The 23,989-nt window shown below is 43.1% G+C and overlaps 2 protein-coding genes across 5 annotated transcripts in view; both read right to left on the reverse strand.

Moving 5' to 3' along the window:
- Positions 1-1,682: 1,682 nt before the first annotated feature.
- Positions 1,683-16,743, reverse strand: FBXO22 (F-box protein 22). The gene is made up of 7 exons (XM_083630677.1): positions 16,530-16,743; positions 11,691-11,823; positions 9,989-10,082; positions 9,135-9,230; positions 8,048-8,212; positions 6,380-6,545; positions 1,683-3,011 (listed from the first exon to the last, which is right to left on the reverse strand). The coding sequence occupies exons 1-7, from the start codon at positions 16,631-16,633 to the stop codon at positions 2,585-2,587; spliced, it is 1,185 nt and encodes a 394-aa protein (XP_083486803.1). The 5' UTR covers positions 16,634-16,743; the 3' UTR covers positions 1,683-2,584.
- A 2,690-nt stretch (positions 16,744-19,433) lies between these two features.
- UBE2Q2 (ubiquitin conjugating enzyme E2 Q2) overlaps positions 19,434-23,989 on the reverse strand; it is a 39,919-nt gene continuing 35,363 nt past the window's right edge. For 2 of the 4 annotated variants that reach the window (XM_083630668.1, XM_083630669.1), the window contains exons 11-13: positions 23,363-23,458; positions 22,507-22,582; positions 19,434-21,133 (exon numbers count right to left, since the gene is read on the reverse strand). In XM_083630668.1, the coding sequence (XP_083486794.1) occupies positions 21,102-21,133; positions 22,507-22,582; positions 23,363-23,458 (204 nt within the window). In that variant the 3' untranslated portion in view covers positions 19,434-21,101. The remainder of the gene's footprint in view (positions 21,134-22,506; positions 22,583-23,362; positions 23,459-23,989) is intronic. The other 2 variants (XM_083630671.1, XM_083630670.1) reach the window with 1 other exon arrangement.

Genomic DNA, 23,989 nt, shown 5'->3' on the forward strand with positions numbered 1-23,989 from the left:
GGTTGATTTCCTGATACATGGCTTTTGTGACTGTTGTGGTGTTAAATGAGATCCCTGGAGCATAATCTGTAGAGATTTTGTTTCACAGAGTCACTTTTTAAGGTTTTCAGCTTAAATGGGAGGTTTGATAGTGCACAGGGTGTTAAGAGTAAGAGAGTTAGGCAGCCATCTTGCTTGATGACATCACACTGTTAAATTAAATCCTCCTGAACTTTTATCTGCATAAGCAGCTGGGGTATGTTTTGTCTGCAATTACCTTTCAACAGCTAAGGTCAGAGGAGCCTTCACTACAGGTATATCTAAGTATGAATATAAACTGTCCCTCTAATTTTATCTTGCTGGTTGTCCACAATTCAGATAGTTAACTTAAATAGATGGCATTTTTAGGGAGGTTTCCTCACTGCCGCTGCTTTGTTGTTGCCACCTTGCTCCGCAAACAAAGATATAAACTACAAGTCCCATCATTCCTAACCATTTGCTAAGACTGAGGCTGATGGGAGTTGAGAGGTTGCACAGATGGCAGATGAAAAGGTTACCAATGGTTGACCAAAATAAGATTGACATCTGCTTTTATTTCTAGCAGGTTACTTAAGACTTTTATTAGTTGTGTAACCCAGAAGGAATTCACCAACACTTCTCTCACCGGTACCATCTGCACGCCAGTAAAAGCTGTACTTGTCAAAATGTTATGCACACAGCTTTTCCAGAGGAAAAAGAAAAAGAATAATCTAGAGATCCAGATTTGCTCGTTAAAGAGAGCTAAATAATATGTTTTCCATCCTGGTAAAAGAAATGTGCTTCTTCTTCTACAGCTTAGAGAATATTTCTTATATACTTTTCCCCTAGCCTTAAAGATTAAGATTTTAAAAAGGCTAGAGACAGTACAGTTATATCACATTTCTTATTGTTTGGCAAACTTTTAAAAATATTATTGTTGTTTTTAAATGTGGGAGTTGAGCTTTCAAATGCAGAAAGGACAGTGTTGAGCTGAAGAGAGCCTTATCTCTCTAATTAAAAGCAACAAATTAAAGGAAGCTATTGAGGTTAAGTGAATTAGCTTCTTGTGACTTCAAAAGTGGAGTGGCTAATACCACCTTGAATACTGATTCATTGTGACATAAATTTTATGGGCTACATGTTATTGGCTGGCATAATATGCATTTAAAAAAATATATATATGGATGATTGTGAAATACAAAAGGTAACAGGTGGTATGCAGCATCCAAATGTCTCCAAGATCACACCTGATTTTTGAACCTTTATTGTAGTAGGTTCTGACCTACAAGAGGTTTTGCCACAATAACCCTGTTAGTCTTTAAGAGGACCACAAGCTCATTTGCTATTTTGGGTGCAAATGAGCAAGATTGCAACAGTTTTCATAGCCTATAGTTGATAGGAAAGGGTCCTGCAGAAATGACCCAGAGATAGGAAGCCCACGCAGAGGGTTCCCCAAATATGCTGTTTATCTTACGGTGACACTGGCACTCCTGAGTAGTTCAGTGAATCAGAGCTAGTTGAACACTTCCAGTAAAGATTGCGGGCTCTTGCTTTCATGTTTTTGCTTCACCTTGTCCACCACACCAAGATATTCCTTTCATACTGTTCCAAGGAAGCATGTCATCTGTAAGAAGTGGAATTAGTTTTGTAAATCCAACAATAAGGATATGGAAAACTGTCGTTAGTGCCTTATCAACCCCATTTATTCATTTCCATCTCTTTGTGGGTATCTTTATATAAAGAGCATTGTCTTACATTTCAAACACATCCACTCACGAGGATTTGCCACACAGCAAAGTGATTTATGTGATCATGTGTCCAACAACAGCTTAACCTCCTGCCAAAAGCAGCTTGAGAGGTAGTGTTGCAAACAAGCCAAGGGCAGCATAAGGTTTCATTTCCAACACACCACTAAGACTGGGTGGATTGGTTTGAAGGGTCTTCCTAACCACTTTTTCTAGCTCGAGAATTGTCCTGTTATTCATATGTGATGGCCCAGCCTTCTGCAGAGTAGTGTTGCTGTCACAGTAGAAAATTGTAATGTAATGTTGCTGTAAAACAGAGGCATAGCAACAGCGTTTTTTAAAAACATAACTGAAAGTTCGTTTAATGCTTAACTTGATTGTTGTGTCAAAATCTGGTCCATAAACTGCATGCAGAAATGCTAATTATGTTACTTCTAAAGATATGAGTTCACTTAACTCTGACCTAAATAATTTGCAAATTTAGAAATAAATAAATTCTTTGGGTTGTATTCAACTAACATTTAGTCAGATTACATCCAATGAAGTTAGTAGCCATCATTTAGATAGATTTCAGTGGGTCTACTATCAGCAAAAAGTTAGTTGACTAGAACCCTTTACCAGAGATCTGACAAATCTGAAATTTTAAAAAACCCTTTCTTCCTCATCAAATTTAATTTAATATTATGCCACCTAGACACCCTAAGTCAATGGTACAGTGATTACAATTGTTTCAGGATCCACTTCTGTTGGAAGTGTGTACAGTGTTTCAGATTTTATTTTGTTTTTACATTGCTGGAATTAAAACAGCATCGTTTCTCTGGTGCACATTTACAACTAAAGGTTTAAGCTTGATTTGCTTTGGCTGAACCCAGATGGATAATGGTCATTACAGTGGTGTAACCATGGAGCAAGTCATCCTTTGTGTCATTATACTCTCGGAGTATAAAATTCCCGGTCACAATTCGATCACATCCTATCTCCCCATGTCCAAAAAAGCCAAAGAGGGGAATGTTAGGAAAGAACTTCCTAAAAGCATCAGCCTCAAGATTCTGTTTGGTTTTATAATGTTGATATCCCCTGCCAACACATGCAAACATAAAGCCAAGGCTATTGTGTTCAGGAATGTTTGTGGCTTTGAGGCGCTGCACTGCTGCTTCTGCTGTCCTCTCATCAATCACATCCTGATCTAACAGAACAGTCGCACTCTGGATCTGCGGTCCACTGAAAGCCAAGCCAACCACACCACAAGAATCAGCAGCCTGAGTGTTACTGAAAGAGAAGAGAAACAAAGCACCATATTACAAAGGGGGGTTGTCAGAATGGAACAGCATCATCAAGACTCTATACAACACAAAACAAGAAAAACAATGTGAATATTATTATTATACATAAATACTAGGCACTCCACTGTTTCTCTCGGCATGTTCCTGCCCACATCCCCAAAGTCTTGTTTGAAGGCTGTGAACATTTATGAATCCAGAAAATTTTAACTTCCCAAACAAGCAAATTGTTTTCCAACAGGACCTACTTTGTTATTCTGTTTGTTTATGTGTGCTTCCATTGGGAATATAATTGTAGTATAACATAAAAATACTTATAATACATAACACAACAGCGTTGTAGCTTTTCTTTACTGAATGCCTTCCTGGCTAAATATATCTATATACCCCCCCCCCCGGTGAATCTAAGTCTGTTACTGAGGGATCCATAATTTGTGTGCTTGACTTTACTATTTGGAAGACGTTGCTAGGAATTTAAAATATAAATACACAAAAATATTTAACAAACAAAAACCCTTTACCAGCCCCACCCCCCCACCCCGTTTAAAAGGCCATAGCTTGTTTAACTAGCCAAGGGCCTCATATAAGAGAAAGGTTTTGCCTGGTGCCAGGTGAGCCTCCCTTGGGAGAGCGTCCCACAAGCAGGAGCCACCGTAGAAATGGCCACCATTCTTGTAATGCCACCCTTCAGATCTCCTGTGGGAGACCTCAGATGATGATCACAGGGTCTTGGAGAGGCGGTCCATAAGTTTGGAAGAATGGAATCTGTACCTTTCCCAACATGTTAGCAACTGGTATCTTAAAATCAGCTCAGACAGATTCATAACCCATGTAGGGCTTCCTTCTATACTTGCTAGCAACTAGATCAACAGATAGCTTATCTTTTGAGGATGTTGACCTACAAGCTCCAAATGGGAGCTAGCCAAGCTAAAATGTTGACAAACAAAAGATATTTGCTCCTGAAAGACTACTATTTTTCAAGGGGAAAGAAATCACAGGTGCTGTAACAGGTAGCTAAACACCCTTTGCTGAAAAACTACATTATTAACCTTTAAATGGACAGAGTGCAGTTCAACCAATGGCTGCTGTCCAAAAGATGAAAATTCCCCTTACCAAACTAAAGAACTTGCAAAATGCTTTAGAAAAGCAGCACAATGGTTATCTAGCCCACGCTGTATAAACTTATAAAGTTCTGAAGAGGTTCAGAACTTCGGCCCAGTATACCAGAAGAAACGTCTCCATCCCCATCGTTCTGCCCGGACACTGAGGTCCAGCGCCAAGGGCCTTCTGGTGGTTCCCTCCCTGCAAGAAGTGAGGTTACAGGGAACCAGGCAGAGGGCCTTCTTGGTAGTGGCGCCCGCTCTGTGGAACGCCCTTCCAGCAGATGTCAAGGAAATAAACAACTACAGTATCTGACTTTCAGAAGATATCTGAAGGCAGCCCTGTTTAAGGAAGCTTTTAATGTTTGACATTTTATGTTTTTAATATTATGTTGGGAGCAGCTCAGAGTGGCTGGGGAAACCCAGCCAGATTATCATCATGATCATGATCATGACCACACCTGCTGTACACTATTGAAGATTTTGTTCTGTGCTGATTTATAGAATGTCCTTTTGGGTGGGAGGCATGCCAGGAATACTGCGAACCTACTGGCTGCCAACCCAAATAAATAATACGAGTAAATTACTTCATTATACCAACTGCAAGTTAACATTACGGCATCAGCTATCCTGCAAGATTCCCCCAGATCAATAAGTGGTGCTTATTTCTTGAATTAAAAAGTACTGTATCCTCAGACTAGACTTCAAATGGACCGTAAGAGAGAGGTAAGTGGTGAAAGTTCTGCCTCCCTTTGGTTAATATGCTACGAAGATGTTATTTGACCATAATTCACCTGACATGATGCCTGTTCCAGTTGTACTGTACACTGAGTAAACACCATATAATAATACAGACTGATTTGAGAGGGACACTTCATTCTGACAACTGCTAGAACACCACTGGAATGTAAGCTGCTACATCTGTGTACAGAAGTAGCACATCACTGTTTATATTCATCCCTACACTATCAGACTTTCAGAGGCCCATGCATTTGCCATGGATTCATTGGGAAAGGGAGAGGATGTACATGGCTTGATATGCCATGCACAAATTAAGATTGCCAAGATTTCAAATGCAAGCCAAAAAACCACAGCAAGCTCATCTAGGAAGCTCACAGCACCTGCACTGGTGGCCCCTGTTCAGCTCGGCAACATTCTTCAGGGAAGGCTGGACTGATTAGTAACCAATCAGGAAAGCTAGGTCCAGGATGCACTTCTGATTAGCAGCCAAACAACCACATGTTGTTTAGCACCCTCTCCTGAATAATTTTCACCAAACAGAAAAGAACGAATCCAACACACAGCTGATCTCCCGCACACTCCCAAGCACAATCATGCATGGGCTAGCAGCTAAAGCGATCTGCTGTGTGTGGAGCTGTGCCTTCCAAGCTTCAAATATCAAAGCAGATACAGTTACCAGCCTCAAAAAAAAGGTTTCATTTGCAACGGCCATGACATAGCTTTTATAAATAAATGCCGCAATCAGTGTTTTAGCAAAAATAAAGAGAAATCTGTAATCTAGCCACGTTTCTTTCAGGCTCAGCTGCTTCAGTTCTATGTTAAGCTATTAATTCAACAGAGGATTCAGGAATCTAAGGAGTTCCTTGAAACGTTAGAACCAGTGATGTTTTCTATGCCTTCAAAAGGTAGTGATCCAACTCCAATAACCACGATCCAATACCCAGATAATCTATTTCCCAAGACAATGAAAAACAATGAATCCATTGTGCCCTGTTACATACCAAACCAATTATTATTTGAGACAGATGTGGCTGTTAGGGAGATCACAAAGTTCTAAGGGAGGGCATGTTGTGGAAAAATTAGATAGCAGTTTTATTCCCTCTTCTAACCCAATGAAATTGACAGTAGAATGAGAACAGATCAAGCAAAGCACATGGGATGGCTCTATGCCATTGAACGCTAGTTGCTGAGGAGATAACAGAAGAGAGATACTGCTTTCATGTCTGCCAGAAGGTCTCATATCATCTGACTGACCACTATGCGATACACAGGATGTTGGACCTTTGTTCTGATTCATCATGGCTTTTATTAAGCAATCATCACCACCTCTAGCCTCAAGAGATTTCAGCAGACCTTGAGAGTCAGAAACTTGTTTTTAAATAAACATAAGCCGAGATTTTCAGAAATGGGTGGAAACTAAATTAACTATCTGGTACACAAGAGATCATTAGGCAATCCAGGGTTCTAGTGGACACCTGAGGGCAGAGAGATCCCCCACTCTTCCAAAGATACCCACTTCTCAGAAGTTAGAGATGTAAAGCTCTCCACATGTCCGCCAGCCAAGATGATGCTTTTTTCATTCAAGCGATTGACTATTTGGTGTAGAAATCGGGTTCCTCCTGACTTCCATGTGTTGTACCCAAACAAAAGAACCACTCTGAGATCGGGATTATTCTTCAGGCCTGGTTACAGAAAGAGAAGGGGGAAAGGATTAACCTCTGTAATGTTGTCTTTTGGCAGGAACAACAACAGGCAAGACAGTCTTGCATCTGGACTAGATGAACTGCATCAGTTTTGTTTTCTGGGCTACTTCTCCCTAAAGGCTCAAAGAGCAGAATGCATATCATAAAGGCAGAGGCTCTATAAAGATCTGTTGTTATCATTAAGGCCCTCTAGCTGTTTATGACCTCCTCTTCAGCATATAATCCTGAAGGTTTCGTGCAGCCCCTAATTGCATGTTGTGTTTTGTTTTGCTCTGCACATGGTGATTTTAACCAGTAGCTAGCATTTTACGTGTCAGAATGCACCAACCCCATAGTGCAGGAAGTAACCAACTTCCTTTGAGGTCAGGCAAACAACACACCCAGCATATCTAAGTTACGTTCCCCAAAGTTAAAAAGGCCTATAAAAACAAGTTGGACTTGTTACGCTTCACAAGGGAGATGCTCCAACTTGGACAACAAATCTATTAGATGCTTTAGGTTAAACTGCATGTCCACTGGAGGAAAGATTCTTCTTTTTTTTCCTTTTTTTACTGTGGCTGGTGGGGAAGATGAGGACTGTGGAGAACATTTTTAACAAAACATCTCCATGCTATTATTCCTGAGGGGTTAAAGAATATCCTTTTCCAGGATAATCAGGACAACACAGAATATTTCAAAAACTCCCATGAGAAAAATACCATGGGGAAAAGAGGCTTGGGAAACAATGCAAATTTGCTTCTTCTCGAGAACTGGTTACAAAACATTTATATAAGGGTAATCAGACACTTCTAAGGCTTGCATAGGACACAGGGAAGGTCACCAAAATAACCTAGAATGAGACCGCTGAGAAAGCATCCACTGCATAATTCAATCCAAGCCTATTTCCCCAATCCTGGATACTTTATATCTAAAACACCCTTGACAAGTGCCTGTTTCCTTTAGAAACACTGAAGGAGGAAGGCAGTTTATTTGGCTGCTGACCTTCACATTTAAAAAGTGTTCTCCCTGGTGTTTTGCCAGAATCCCCCTCCCTTAAGCATAAAACTATTATGCCTCTTCTTCTATCAGTTGGCAGTACAGAAAGTACCTGTCCCTTCACTCATTTCAAAGAGGCTTTTAAATATTTGAAATGATGTGTATGCATTGTAGTCACAATCTTCCTTTCCTTTGTCTAATATAAAGTCAGTTCATTCACCTTTTGCTCATGGTGCTTGTCTCTGTGGCTGCATAATGCATACAGTGGCCCCAATTCTAGCTCTCCAAAGATACTGGCATGGCACACACACATCCAAACATTTTTTGTTGCATTCACGCTATATGCACTTAGGTGTATATCTAATATTCTCTTTCAATGCACACTTAAAAACATTTATCACCCTCATAGTTCTCTCCTGAATCCATACTCAGTCAATAGCTTAAATTGAAAATTTGGCTGCTAAGCTTTAGTATTTTACTACTACAGTGTTTTAGTCATTACGTACCAGCTTCAGCAAACTGGCTTTCATCAAAGACCCTGGTCTTCAAGTCTTTACAAAAGTGGAAGGTTTGAATCTTCACCCCATCAATCTTGGGGAACAATATTGCAAAGCCAGCTTCACCATCTTCAACTTCCAGAGGCCGATTGCTGCGAGACCCCATTGGAGTAACTAAGGAGGAGAGTTCAAAAGCAGGTGAATCTTGACATCTGTCTGCTGCTGCTTCCCCATCCCCTAGTCATGTAGCTCCACAAGAATTTTTTTTTAAATGGTCCCATTTTGAAAGCAATATGACCCCAAAGCACTGTCAGCTAAACCAAGAAGGCTCTTACTAATCTCTGACACATCCTGCAGGAAGTTTTAAAAACCCCACACACGTGACTTTAAAATCCACAGGCAAGAGGCCCACAGTGCAGTTGTTAGGATCACATTCCTAGTAGGCAGAAGGTCCCAGGCTTACTCTCTGGTTAAACAGGATTTCAGACAGCTAGGAATGATTTGGGGTATGAGAGTTCCTAGGCTCATTTCCCAGGCAAACCTATGAGCAGAAGGGAAGTGGGGGGGGTGTCACACCTCTGGGCAAGAGCAGATGCTTTGAGTATAAAGAGGCTTGTTCCCTGACATATCTCAGCCAGGCTGCGAAACATTCATGCCTGAAACTGGAGAGGAGGCCAGTCAATGTAGACAGTACAGGCAACCCCCAATTTGTGCTGGGGTTGTGTACCTGGCCCCCACGCACGGCAGCAGAGCACACATAAGTCCGCCTTACTCCATTCCACCCTCTTCCAGGTCCAAAAAGACCTGCAGATCGGTGGTCACATGTCACCTGAATGTGGGCAAAATGGTTGCCGTCTGTGGCAACCTGTGGACCAATGGTCTGGCTTGGTATAAATGCAGCTGGGGGGGCATGCACTCATGGGGCCCATCAACTAGTGTGAACTGTTCCTTACTTTGTGAAGGGTCGGAATTTGCCCCTCCCTCATTTACTTTTACAGAACACCATTGTATTTTGGGCCAGTGGAAGGAGTGGTTTGCAAGTGTGCTAACATTGGGCAAGGTGCAGACAGCTGAACGCATTACTGCTGTTTCTTACCTACAACTCCAGGTGTCACTAGACCAAGGACTTGGCATCGTCTGGGCAATAGTTTTTCTAAGGCAGTGGCTGTTTCTTTGCTATTTCTTCTTCGTGCTACAAGAAAAAACAATTTGCACAAGTTCACACTGAATCAGCAGTACAGCTGGAAAAAACTGCCAGGTCTCCATGATATTTTTAATTAGCTGCTTTAGCATGCATGGGTACTCCCCAGGTATGTTTAACCACTTGGCAATCTGTCCACATTTTTTCTAGGAGTGTGAACATTAAGGTGTTGGTTCAGGCTTCTGATAGGGCCAGAATTATAAGTGGCCAAAACAGGGAGGTATCATGCCATCCAGTATAACCATGTCTCTACAAATGTCTGAAGAAAGCAGGGAAATAACTTGCTACTTTCAAAGCCTTCCTGTGACCTTGGAGGCTTCTCTGCTCTGCTCCTGAGCCAGGAAAAGAGCACAAGGAGCCTCACTTTCTGCTGGGCCAGCAAGAGGCTTGAAAAGCACCAACGTGTCTTGTTTTGCAAGCCTCTCCGCAGCTTGATCTCTATCAGTGTCAGACTGCACCCCATCTCCACTGATCAGGGCCAGGACTGGTTGCTACAATGATCCTGGGTCTTGGAGCTCAGACTTTACCTCTTCCCACAGCATTGGGGGAGACTAAACCTTCTGGCTGGCTGCCAAGCTATTCAATGCTATTTACTATTTAAATTCCTCTGAAATTTAAACACAGTACTTCATCCACTGGATAAAACCAGATCCCTCACACAAGTGCTTCCATGTATAAATGTATAAAATCAGAAAGGATGCAGAGCAAAGCTTCTTCATGGCAGAAGGAAACCCAACATAGATGCTCACCTTTCTTCTGCCTGTGGCTTGGACACTCTTCGTGTTCACTGAAAGTCTCTGCATCTGCTATATACAATACTGTCTGGGGCAGCACCTGAACCTTCTGTAAAGTAAAAGCTGAGTATAAGAAAACAGAAACTGGAGAGGTGAATGAACAGGAACTTCTCTTTCAAAGGAAGAACAAGCATAGCAGGAAATGGGGGGGGGACTATTTAAACCCCCTAACATATATCTTGTCTCTTTTTAAAGTTATAGATATCCCAATACAAAACATGCTTGGTTTCGAGCATAAAGAATCATTTTACTTTTAGAGAGCTCCAGGGCCAGCCCTATCATTAGGTGAAGTGACTTGGCTACCTCAAGCAGCTGATTTGGAGTACCGTGAAATAGTTAGTATTTAATTTATTATTGTGCTTTTTTACTGCTGAAAGGAGAGGGGAAAGAGAAGTGCTTGAGAGATTTTATGCCTCAGGTGCCAAATAACGTGACATACTTTGAGTACTGCATGTATTGAAAATGAGGGGGGTGGAGCATTGCACCATTACCTGCTCTGCCACAGGCAGAAAAATGTACTGGGCTGGCCCAGAAGAGTCTGAAAGTGTGTCTGTTACTATATGTATTTACACCATCATTCACACACATCCTTTACAAAATATGATTCTTCAGGGCCAAAGTTTTCAACACGCATCTAAAACATTATTGTTAGAGTGACTATCTAATGTCAAGAAGCAGTTCTGGATACAGTCTGCATACGAAACAGTTTTGAGTTCTCTCTGTTTTATGTTCTACCACTCTATATGGTAATCTAGGTCAACGTATTTTTTTCTATTAAAATATTGCATACATAAAAGACTATACAGTGGTACCTCGGTTCTCGAACGTAATCTGTTCCAGAAGTCCATTCGACTTCCAAAACATTCGGAAACCAAGGCTCCGCTTCCGACTGGCGCAGCTCCCCGGAAACAAGCCAACCTTTGGAACCTTGGTCGGCTTCCAAAAAACGTTCAAAAACCAGAACACTTACTTCCAGGTTTTCGGCGTTCTGGAGCCGAAATGTTCTAGTACCAAGGCATTCAAGAACCAAGGTTCCACTGTAAACCCTTATAGTTTAGGACTGTAATCCTAAGGACACTTGCCTATTGCAACTCCCACTGAGCTTAGCTGGACTTACTTCTGAATAGATACGTTCAGGAAAACACTATATCACATACAGATAAATGCATGGTTGCTCAGAAGCAAGTTCCAGTGTGTTCAACTGGCTTACTCAAAGGTATATGTGCACAGAATTTGAGCTGAGAACCCCATGTCAGTATCAAACACCTCCTTAAACCTAAAGACCAGCTGATACTATAGGACAGGACAAGCATTTAAGAACTCAGCTTCTCCAAATCTGACAATCAACCAAGTAGCAAGTTGCAATAGGTTACAAGTATGATAAGCACTGTCACACCTAAAGCAAAATACATAGCAATGCTACAGAATCAACAGGGAAGCACCAATTGGATTTTAGGAGGTTATACATCAAGAGGAACAGTCCTTGTGAGATTACCAATTGTGAATCATAGAATCTTAGAGTTGGAAGGGACCTCAAGGGTTATCTAGTCCAACCCCCTGCAAATGCAGGAATCTGAACCAAGGATCCAAGATATATAGTGTATATATATATAAAGATCCAAGTATATAACTGTTCAAAGATGTTCCATTCACTTACCTCAAGCTCCTCTGCTAACACCTGAACCAGAGCATGACTGCTTGATGGCCCTGGTTCCACTGTGGAGACCCAGACAACACTCTGCTGGGTTCTCAGGATTCTGCGGGAACACTCTCTCCATAACCGGCACACACTAAAAACAACAACCCAGAATCAGCATCACTACAGACAGGAAGATAGCGATTTGGAGTATTCAAGGAATATATCACCCTTGCAATAGCCCAATAAGTGAGGGCAGCATTTCCCCCCAGAAGCCAGGTGGGGGCGCAGGGAGCTAATAAAGACTCCTTATGTTGGTGGTTGAGCTTCCCCACTGCAGCTCACTGTTTCAGCCACTACCAGCTCTGTACATGCCCTGCAAGAGCAGATGACTCCTTATCTGGAAATGTCTATCATGCACCTTCAGTGGTAGCAAACACTTCTTGCATCTTCTAAAAATGAACCACTTTGAAAGCCCAGCTGTCTCAATCTCAGAATTTTTTTAACAGGTTCCTTCACAGGAGTCTGTGGCTTCATGCAGTTCACATGGAAAACTGCTAAAATATTACGTACCCCCAGTTACAAACTCCACTGGCAATCTGACATTCCTTTTCCTCCTAGTCACACCTGCATTTCTAAGAGAGAAGTTCAGCATCTGTCTTGGAATTTGATCAAGCTTCACCTGTCACTGCCTAGAAAATAAGAGAAGGGCCAAAGCATCTCTTATGTCAGCCATGGGCTCCATTTGAAAGGCAGCATTCAGGAGTCTTGCGATTCCACTCCCCGCACCAGCTGCATTGAATAGGGACAGGCATTGGCAAGCAAAGTTTCCAGGCCAAGGGCAACATTTGTCCCCCTCTCTTCCCCAGGAGGGACCAGGTGCTATACAGAGCATCTTCCAAGAACTCAAGAGAGATATGAGACAGAAACAACTCCATTTTTAATTCCATTCCCCATCAAACACTTACCCTGATGAGTGAAGTATAAAAGCAAGGGACAAGTAATGGTAACATACCTAAGTTATGCCAAGCTCAGCCAATTATGTTTCCCTTTCCCAAAGTGAAAGCAGACAGTAACTTACATTGCAAATAAACTTATATTATGATTAAAGTTCTATACGACCCTTTGTCTGAGGATCATAGGAAGTTCACAATATAAAAACACAAATATACATATCACAACAATGAAATAGCCACCCACCCAGTTTTAAAGGCCATAGATTGTTTAGCCAAAGGCCTGGACGTAGAGGAATGTTTTTGCCTGGTGCCTAAAGATATGGAACGAAGGTGTCAGGTGAACCTCCCTGGGGAGAGCATTGCACAAATGGGGAGTCACCACGGAAAAGGCCCGTTTTCATGCTGCCAACCTCCGGACCTCTTGTGGAGGCACACAAAGGAGGGTCTCAGATGATGATTGCAGGGTCTGGGTTGGTTCATAAGGGGAGAGGCAGTCCCCTAGGTATTGCAGTCCCGAGCCATTTAAGGCTTTATACTGTAGATCAAAACCAGCACTTTGAATTGGGCCTGGAGACTAATTGGCAGCCACTGCAGTCAAGCCAGGATTGGTGTAATATGCTCCAACCATCTTGCCCCAGTGAGCAGCCTGGCCACTGCATTCTGCATCATCTTCAGAGGCAGCCCCAAAGGTTCAGTAAACTAACCTACAGGCCACTGGAGCATATACAACAGACAATAGGTCAGGCATGGCCAAACTTGGTCCTCTAGCTGTTTTGGGACTACAGTTCCCATCATCCCTGACCACCGGTCCTGTTAGCTAGGGATGATGAGTTGTAGTCCCAAAACAGCTGGAGGGCCAAGTTTGGCCATGCCTGCAATAGGCTATCCCTGTGCAGATAGGAGTGCAGCTGGGCCATCAGCCAAAGCTACCGAGGCTACCTGAGTCTCAAGCAACAACAATGGATTCAGAAGTATCCCCACATCCTTCAGAGGAAGTATATCGCCAACACATGCAGGGAAGCGCTCACCCTTCCAGTCTAGGGAACTAACAGTGCCTCAGTCTTATCTGGATTGAGCTTCAGTTTGTCGGCTCTCATACATCCCAGACAATAGTCCAGGACAACCACTTCCTGCTTGGCTGCTATGATGTCCGGCTGCCCATTCCATTGGAGCCGTCTCACACGGAAGATTTTGAGGATGAGATGAGAGTAAACATCCTTCCAAACCCCCCCAGGGCTTGGGAGGGCAGCTTCACCCGCAGATTGCCCAACACTTGCTCCCAATCTGGAAGGAATGAGGGGGCACTGGGTGGAAAGCACCATGCGTCTTTTTGGCAACTCTCCAAAGCCGCCACCATAAGCAACAAACACCTGTTTTTAAAGATGAAATTTGGACTTAATTAACGGGTATGCTCTGAGCGAGGGGAGGTAAATTACACTGCTAACTGATTCAGCCACTGGGGTGCCAAAGGATTTGAGTGGAAGGATTACCATCACTACGGGATTGGTATGTCAGAATGGAAGGGGGGATGAGCCTCCATTATTTCTTTTTGATATACTTTGTATTTGCTATCTTACTTGGCAAATCTTCCTGGAAGGACTGACTGCCGGATTGCTTATGTACACAAACGGGACTGGAGAGTATTTTTATTATTGTTATAATTTTGGTCTAATTATTAACTGTGTGGAAATGATTTATGAATTTGCAATTACCTTCAACGGATTGTTAAGAATAGAAGATGGAAATTATGGTTTCTAGCTAAAGTACAGACTTATTTGTCTTGGAATGAGATAAAACAAAGAAGTTTGGACATATGCCTGGTACAATTGGCAGAAAGCCAGATTTCCTTCATCTTGGGACGTGTCGCAGTGGAAAATCACAGGTGCGAGAAAGCGAAAGTGAAATGCCACGGACAGACTGTTGGAGTACAAAGAATATAAAGAGAGAAATAAAAAACAAACACACACCCATAGAGAAACATACGCTATTGGCTTAACTCGCTTGCCAGACGAACTCAGAGGCTGTTAAAAATAAATCAAGGCTTAACATCCGATTGTTTTATTGGAACTACCTGGACTAATTAAGAGAAGCATAAATGTGAGATCATCATCACCCCCCGAACCTCAGAGCATAGGAAGCCAACCAAAGACTTATAATTTGGCATAAAATTTGGATCGTTTGATTATTTTATAATTTGGAATGTTATTAATGTGGTTTTTATTGGATTGTTAAAATGGAAAACTTAATAAATATTATTATTATTTTAAAAAAATTGTCCAGGACAACCACTGTCACACCTGCAGGTGTAAAGCAGAAGCAGAGCTGTGTGTCATCAGCATATTGCAGACAACGTATTCCAAACTCCGGATGACTCTGCTCAGCCATTTCATGAAGATGTTGAACAGCATGGGGGATAAAATCAAACCCTGGGGAAATGACCATCCAAGTATGACCAGAACGACAGCAAATCAGAGCCACTCACCCCTAGCTTGGACAGCTGCTGCAGAAGGATACCATGGTTGATGGTACTGAAAGACTCAGAGGCCAAGGAGAGGTTAAGGATACATTTCCCCTCTCCTGACAGAGGTCATCATTCAGGATAACCAAAGCAATTTCTGTGCCAAAACTGGGCCTAAGCCCTGATTGAAATAGATCTAGAAAATCAATTTCCTCCAAGATTGGCTGGATCAGGTCCACAACCACCTGCTCAAGGAGAGATCAGCAACTGGCCGATAGTGACTTAGATTTTCTGAGTCCAGAGATGGTTTCTTGAGGAGTGGTTTCAGCACTGCCTCCCCCAAGTAGGCAGGAACCAGCCCCTCTTGCAAGGAGGCACAAACCACTTCCCTGGTCCAGCCAGCTGCATCCTCCCTGCTAGTTTTTATCAGCCAAGAGTCCACAATGCCCTGACCGATCCAAGCACTTTGTCCACATCCTTGAGCCTTAGTAACTGAAACTAATCCAGGATAACAGGACTAGACGGTACTCTGGAGGTCTCTCGAGAGTCATCTGTTGTAATCGTGGAGTCAAGGTCTCAGCAGATGCAAGTGATTTTATGCTCAAAATGCTTTGCAAACACAGCTAGCTACCATCTGCTCTTTCACCTCCTTTGGGCCAGACTGTAAAATGCCTTGCACTACCACGAAAAGTTCTGCTTTCACTATAATATGATATGATATAATAGAATATCTTTTAAAATTGGTAATAAAAGGAAAGAAGAACAATTATAATTTCGCTACTGCATACTAGCACAGCTAGAAAACGAATGAATTAATTTATATTACTTCCCTGCAACAGAAGTTCTCTAGATGGCAAACACAACAATTACATAAAACAAAAAAAGAGAGTTGTATCCAATGCTGGTCATACTCGGAGTAGGCCCATGGACTTTCATTTCAAATTTTGATCAAAGAATCTGCTACAAATAAAACTTAGTTGGAGACAAATCGTATATTTCCTCCCAGGGGAGGCTTTTCCACCCCTTCCCCAGGTTACACTCCTGTACTGCAGCAAAGCAAACCCAGCGGAGCTCAGCACCAACAACTAGTTTAGAAGAGGATTAGATGAATTCATGGCAACATCTACACACCCTATCCTCCAGGAGGTGGTCTGATTTGGAGAGCAAGCAAAATGGTCAATGGGCCCCTAGACTAGTGTGTCTATTCCCCATCCAAGCTAGTGACCGTCACCACGTATTGCAGCAGTGCAGGCTACCCATGGCGGGGCTGCTTCCGGGAGCCCCTGGAGGGGGCCGAGGGCTTCCCGGGGCACCTGCGCGAAGAGGGCGCTGGGCCGGAGGGCGGGCCCCGCAGGGGAAGGGGCCCAGGGGCATCTAGTCCACCCCCGCAGCGCATCCCCAGGAGGGAGAGCCTGTCCCCCGCCGGCCCCTCGGAGCCCCCCTCACCAGGCCGCGCGCAGCAGCGCCTTCGTCGGCAGGAAGCCCAGGATCCTCTCCACCACCTCGGCGAGGTTGCTCAGCACGTAGCCCCCTTTCGGATCGGGCTCCATAGCAACGCCAGGCCGCGCCGGTAGCCGAGCAACCAGCGGAAGCGGAGCGGGAGCCGGAAGCGACCTCGGCGCGCGTCATCAGAACTGCGACAGCCTCGGCACCATAGAGACGGAGCCGAAGGGAATGGGCGAGCGCCGCTTCCGGCGGCCCAGGGGCTCCTCGGCGCTCTTGCTCCGCCTCTGGCGCCGGAGAGGAGGCGGCGCCTCTTTGGCCTCGCCTGCTTCGCGATGCGAGAAAGGAGGGAGGCGGAGGGAAGCAGCCTCGCTCTGGACCCGAGAGAAGGGAAGCTCTGCGCCTGGTTTAGCCTTTTCTGTCTCTCCCGAAGCCGTGAGGGGAAGGACAGACCATTTCCGCCTTCAGAAGGAAGCAGGACCCAGCTGGTGGGGAAATAAGCAGGGAAGGGCAGGATGCGCGATGCAAACTCAAGCCCTCCGATTCCTGGCTTTTCTTAGCAAATTCTACTAAAATAAAACTCCCAGTATCACGATGTCTTTCTAAAATTCCAGGTTGAGATCCCAGCGTGAAACTATTCACAGCTACCACACACAATAGCTCTCCTGGCCTCTTGCCATTACTTCCAAGATTAACCCATTTTCTTATGGCCTAACTTTTCCTAGAGTTCATTTCATGAGATGCATGAAAACCTCCGCATGGAGATTTATAAAACATGCCAGGCTTTTAAGGTGTGCAAATTTCTGTCTGTTTTGCTGTAGCAGACTAATACAGCTGCCCATATTCTTTGCAACTAGTATTTTTAGCCCCACTTAGAATACTGAGCACAGTTCTTGTTGTAGATCTCCAAATGGTAGGCCTAGGAAAGGAGTACCAAGACCATGAAGGTAAAGTTATAAGAAAAGGTTACAAAGTATGGAGGGTGTATTTTAGTTCAGAAAAAAGCCCCTCTCACACGACACTGGAATCCAGGGTCATTCAGGTAGCAGGCAAGAGATTTTGGATAAGGCAGACAGAAGTCCTTCACACAGCCCATAGTTGAGCTATGAAGTTTGTACAGTGGTACCTCAGGTTACAAACACTTCTGGTTACAAACTCCGCTAACCTGGAAGTAGTACCTCGGGTTGAGAACTTTGCCCCAGGATGAGAACAGAAATCGCACATTGGTGGCAGCGGGAGGCCCCATTAGCTAAAGTGGTGCTTCAGGTTAAGAATGGTTTCAGGTTAAGAACAGACCTCCGTAACGAATTAAGTTCGTAACCAGAGGTACCACTGTAATTGCAAAATGTCATTATGGGTACAAAATTAGATGGCTTTAAAAGGGGATTATACAATTTGTGGAGGATACAACCACAAACAACTACAAGTCATGATGGCTTCATGGTATAACAGGGATCACTGGAAGCAAGCCCCCGAACAGCAGTTGCTGGGAATTTATTGAGAGGCACTTTTTATCCTCATGCTTTGCCTGTGCTCGTGTAATCTCACTGTATACAAGTTGTACAAGGGACAATAAAGTATTTCAATTTCAATCAAAGTAGAGACTTCATGCATTACACTTGTATCCCACTTTTCTTCCAAGAAGGTCAAGGTCCTCCCCCCCCCCCAAAAAAAATCATCATGAGAACCACCCTGGGATGTAGTTGCAGCCGTGTGTTGACTAGAAAATTCCTGTAAGGGGTATCTGAAGGAACTGGATATATTTAGCTTGGAGAAGACTAAGAAGGGACAAGATTGCAGTCTTCAAAATACCTAGAAAAGGCCAACATTTTGCTGTCTACTGGCCCAGTATTGTGGCTCACTACTCACCTCCCCATGAATCCCAGAAACCAGTATTTCAAGGCACTGTCTTTGACAGTGGAGGGGTGTGTGTGTGTATCCAAGCTGGTGGGAATCACTACCTCTTGAAGGGACAAATTGCATAGCACTGTGTGTTTGTCCTGAATCCTCAGATACTATGCTGCATTGGGGCCCCAGGTTCCATATCACAAGATACTGCATACACTTTCTCCATGCCATACATAATTTCACACACCTCTATGATGTCCCTTTACTTAACTTTTCTTGAAACTAAAATGCCCCATATAATAAATCTGTACACTGTTTCCTGCTGTCAATGATTTTTTCCCCTCGGGGGCCGGAGGCAACTTTTCCCCCTGCCGAAGCAATTTAGGTTTTGTGTGGCACTGAGGGGACTCCACCCTGAGTAAACTGAAGACCCCCCCAAACCCTGCATGGCTCTCTGGTTTCTACTTTTGCATTCATTGTCTCAGACTGCAGACAAACAACTTCAAATATTTTCTTTAAAGCAGCCAACAAAGCTTCAAAATTACTTCAGTCACTAATGTCATGTCTATATGAATCTGTATCACAGAATGTTATGTGTGAGACTGAAAGACAAAACCAACTCTTCATGAGAGCTTTTGAGTGAGAAGTAGGTCATTTAAAATTATCACAGTGCTCTCTCACTTTCGCCAAGTTGTGATTCATGCTTTTGGTTTTTTCTAGTTTCTAATTCAGTGACAAAAAAGACAATAACTTAGCTTCTTCATTTGCAAATGTGAACATGCAGCTTTTATGCAGGCCCATTGAAACTAATGAGCCTATGTTAGCCATATCTATTTACTTCAGTGGGTCTACTCATGGGTTGAATACCACACTATGGACTTAAACACCACTACTAAAGATTGGTATTATGCTTTTTAAACTATTGTATTAGTGTACAGCATAGTAGATCACCTTTTTAGTACTGTGTGCCATTTCTCATGTTTACAAAACATCAGCTGCAAGATACCACACTCAGTCACTGAAAGCAGACTCCTTCCAGAAATAAAGTGACAAACAGAATTCTTAAAATGGTTCTTTATTCATAAACTTGATGCAAGTTTACAGATTACCGTACACTGCTAAATAATTCTGCAATGAAAAATGAAACTCAGAAACAATAAAAAGCAAGCCAAGTGTGCACCTGTCATTCTGCTTGTCCATTAGAATTCAATAATGTATTCAAAGTTTTAGCCTCAGGTTTGAAAAGGAGCTGCAGAAATGCTTACAGAATTCGGCCTCTGCCTTATGGCTGCTAACAGGATTTCACTGGAATAATATGTACAATCAAACAAGCAGGGAAGCTGGAAGTCATCCACTCCCTAAAAGACTGCATGAAACAGTCTTTGACCAGGCCAAATCCTTCTAATCCAATCCTCCAAGCTAAAAAAATCCAAACAAAAACAGCATATGTGACCAAATGCCTGGGCACAAAAAAGCACAAATTTAGGATTTTTTTCTCCAAGGTCAAGAAGGAGGGCTGAGGGGCAGAGACATTTCTGGAGACCCCCCCTCCCCCCAAAAAAGTGCTTATACCCTTATTTCCTGTGAACAAAAAGGTCTAGTCAATTTCAGCTACCAAAAAATAAAAATCACACCTGATTTTTTTTTAAAAAAGGTAAGGCAATGTTATAGCAGTTCCCGACCCACAGCAGCTACAGATCCAGATTCATTTCCTAAATGGAAGAGCAGTTCCCCATTAGTTTTTCAACGAAACCATGGTCACAACTATAGCAACCTTCTTAAAAAAACTCTGAATCAAGTGATCCCTGGGACTTGTTACTGTTGCTTTTGTTTAAAAAACATTTTCAAAGGAGTGTCTTCTTGATTTCTGCCAATTGCTTTTTAAAGTTCATTACTCTACAAATGATTGCAACAACCCGTTAATAGAATCGAATGCCTAAGAAGGTTTCTAGTATTTTAAATAACTTCAAGCTTTATATCTATGGCTCCTCCTTTCAAAGGAGCCAACAAGAGCCAACAAGTAGCAAAGTAGCCCAGCAAAAAACCGATGCCCCAGTGGATATGACTAGTCACAAAGTTCTCTTGGCACAGCCTGGCTCTGCTGAAGCAGCAGGGCACCTCAAGGGCATCTCTGCCCAGAAACAGCTCATATCCTCAATACAGCCATGAAAGAAGAAGGAAAGTTTTAATGATTTAACATTACGGTTCTCCTATCATCATCAAATTTGGCAATACTATGAATGTTCTCAGTTTTAGACCAAGGGGAGGAGGAAGGAGTCTGATTTAATGAGACCTAAAAACGTTGTAACATATTATTAAACTAACTTTATTCAACTTGGTTGGCTTTAAATAAAATATATTGCAGCTGTCTGCAGTTTGGGAAAACAAATAAGTGCATACAAAAGGGGGGAGATCTTAATGACTGGTATTTTAGAAACCCCAAGAGCCCAGTTTGAAGGATTCACACTCTAAAATGGAGTGGGGATTGGTATGCTTAATTCATGGGGACAATAAAGTTCTAAAACTGTTCAGTTGAAGATACTTGACAGAAGAGCAGAATTGTACAGCTGTAGCTTATACTGGATGCGTCAGTCAACAGATTATCCACTAGTTATCTATGAGCTAGAATCTTCAGTATGGCTGTTATGGGGGCATTCATAGTTGAATCTGTGTTGGAAGGAAAATCTTTTACTGACATTGGTCCAAGTGTATGAAAAGTCCACAATGTTAACCATCTTCTTTAGGAGGTGTGAACCAGCCTGCAGGAAGTATATATAAAAAAAGATTTGGCATTAACAAATGTGCAGCAGTGGTGGCAACACCCATTTTGTAATTGCACACGTGCTTAATAACTATATAATATACCATGATACCAGTGCAGACAGGTGTTCTGAGCATCCACATAAGACAACATGAGTTGTTTAATGTGTTTCAGTCTACATATAAATAACTCGGTGCTTAGGAATCCAGTTCTGCAACTGGAAGGTATTATGCAAAAATCAGCAACATTTGGAAACAACTTACTTGACGGACTGTCCTAATGATCCAACATGCAAGCAAAGAATTATCAACCCACCTTAATATTAAAAGGTAAAGGTACCCCTGACTGTTAGGTCCAGTCGCGAACGACTGGGGTTGTGGTGCTCATCTCGCTCTATAGGCTGAGGGAGGCAGCATTTGTCCAGTTTTTTCCGGGTCATGTGACCAGCATGACTAAGCCGCTTCTGGCGAAACCAGAGCAGTGCATGGAAACGCTGTTTACTTTCCCACCAGAGTGGTACCTATTTATCTACTTGCACTTTGACGTGCTTTCGAACTGCTAGGTGGGCAGGAGCAGAGACTGAGCAATGGGAGCTCACCCCGTCGTGGGGATTTGAACCGCCGACCTTCTGATCGGTAAGCCCTAGGCTCAGTGGTTTAGACCACAGTGCCACCTGTGTCCCCTACCTTTATATTACCAGTATCTAATACCAGGACCAGTCTTAAGGGGGCTCTTAGTACGGTGCCACTGATGGGCCTCCAGCTCCCCCCAGTGTGGGTCTGCTGGGCATTGCACTTTGCATTGCACTTTGGAGAAGCTAAGTGGCAGCTGGCTGTCACAGATGGGAACAGAGAAGTGGTACCACGGCCTGCTCAATACTGAAATGGCTGTCTGGGAGCCTGGCAAGGAGAGTGGTAGGGTGGCACAGCTGGGTTGGGCCAGCGTGAGGGGCCCTGGGACAACTGTCAACCACTAGCACCAGGCCTGATAGGATCTACAATGAAACCAAATCAAAACTACAATTCAATATTAGAAAGGTAAATTTTAACTTCTTTCCCCCACTTCTTTAATTCACTAGACCTCCCCAAAAAGTGTGACCTTAAATTGCTGCCCTACCAGTCTACTGAGATCAATTAGCTGATCTAATTTTCAGATTAAACCTTGGTGGGGGTTGCGATTATATTTATGTATCAGGGAAGTAGGAGTTAAGTTATGACCAACTTCCCAACACACTATTACACTGTTTACAGAACCAGACTATGCGCAGCTCTGGATGCCTGCGAAAAACATGCATATGGGGAGCGGAGTGGCTTCTCTCCTCTGACGTTATACTTACACAACTATGTGTTTTACCATAGCATGCATACATACCATACATACCATTTTTCTCATGTAACTGTACTAGAGATTTATAGGATTGCTGTGCTCTTGCTAGGTTATATTGGTTCTGAAAGAAAGAGATGAATGGTTGAAGTACGTATCCCAACCATGACAGAGTAGTTCTGACTCAGCCTGGATGCATGCTGCTTAGTTTTTACGCTGCTGGTGATAGGCTCTCCCCACAGTCTGTTTAAAGTGTTTTTCTTCCCCGACTTCCCAACTGGTGGGATCCTGGGGGACATAAACGTTGCTTGGAATGGTTAAGTTCCCTGAACAGGGGGTTGCCTCTTCTGCAATAAGCCCCAACTAAAAACCGCCAAAGCCCAACAACCATTCTTCAGCACACATTACATTATTTCACAGGTATGGGGTTGCAGTCAACTAGCCAAGAAAATATTGCCAACTGAGTGCCTGTTTTGATCATTTACTGTGGGTCACACACATTCATACCAGGGTAGCCTTTTTTGGTTGCCCCAGGCACGGCAGGGAGCAAGAAGCAGCTCCTGGGGCAGCAGTGGCATTGAGAAGGAGGCAGGAGGACTCTGACCGGGTCCTTGAGGCTCCCCACCTCCCTCCCCAAGCCTAGTTAGTGCTTTTCCAGCTTTGAAAAAAAGTGCCAATCAGGCTGAGCTTAACTCATAACCACAGCCTCCCATGTTGTTCTTGCTGCATTGGAGGCACGAAAGTGACCTCTCTGGGGCGCAAGTCCTGGGCCCAGAAGACACAACCCCCCTCCTGGCCTTGCTGCTGATGTGGTCCAAAGGAAAGCAAAGCAATACATTTGGCACCAGGACTGCTCTTACCACAATACATGAACAGCAGAAAAAGAATACTGGCGTGTATTTACCTTATTTGCTCCAAATTGTACTCTGGCTTTTCCTTTGACTAATGTGGCATTGATCTGCATGATGACAGATTCTGTTGAATAGGCACTACTCCAACCCTGGAAAAAAAGAAAAGAAAATTCCAGAATAGGATTGCATTTTGTCCCCTTGTCCTGCAGAAAACATTCAATCCCAAACAAACCTCTCTACACTAAACCAGGTTAATTTGGGTTGATGTTCTAACTTTTGAAAATGGCAATTATTTGCCACAAGAGGAGAAAATATGAAATAGGAGTACGTTACAGGGAAGCAAGGAAGAGTAAAAGTCAAAGTTTCCTGGCAAGGCAAAAAATAAAATCGTAAGCACATGTCTCCAAATGCCATGAAAATTCATAACAATTACAATGTTTGTTTAATAAATTAAAAACATATTCAGATCTCATTACTTATAGCTGGAAAGAAAGATTTACTGTGACACACAGTCTAGTGTTCTGGTCTATCTTTCTAATTGTTTTCAGCTACTTTGTTTTGATTAGTTTGTATTTTAAACTATTTTTGTTTTAATTATTTTTATTTGTCTTTAACCAATTTTAAATTGTGTTTAAATTCAGGACTGTTATTGGGATGTGCCTGGGAAAAGGGGAGCGGGG

This window comes from Podarcis filfolensis, assembly GCF_964270895.1.
Source record: "Podarcis filfolensis genome assembly, chromosome: 9".
NCBI lineage: Eukaryota > Metazoa > Chordata > Lepidosauria > Squamata > Lacertidae > Podarcis > Podarcis filfolensis.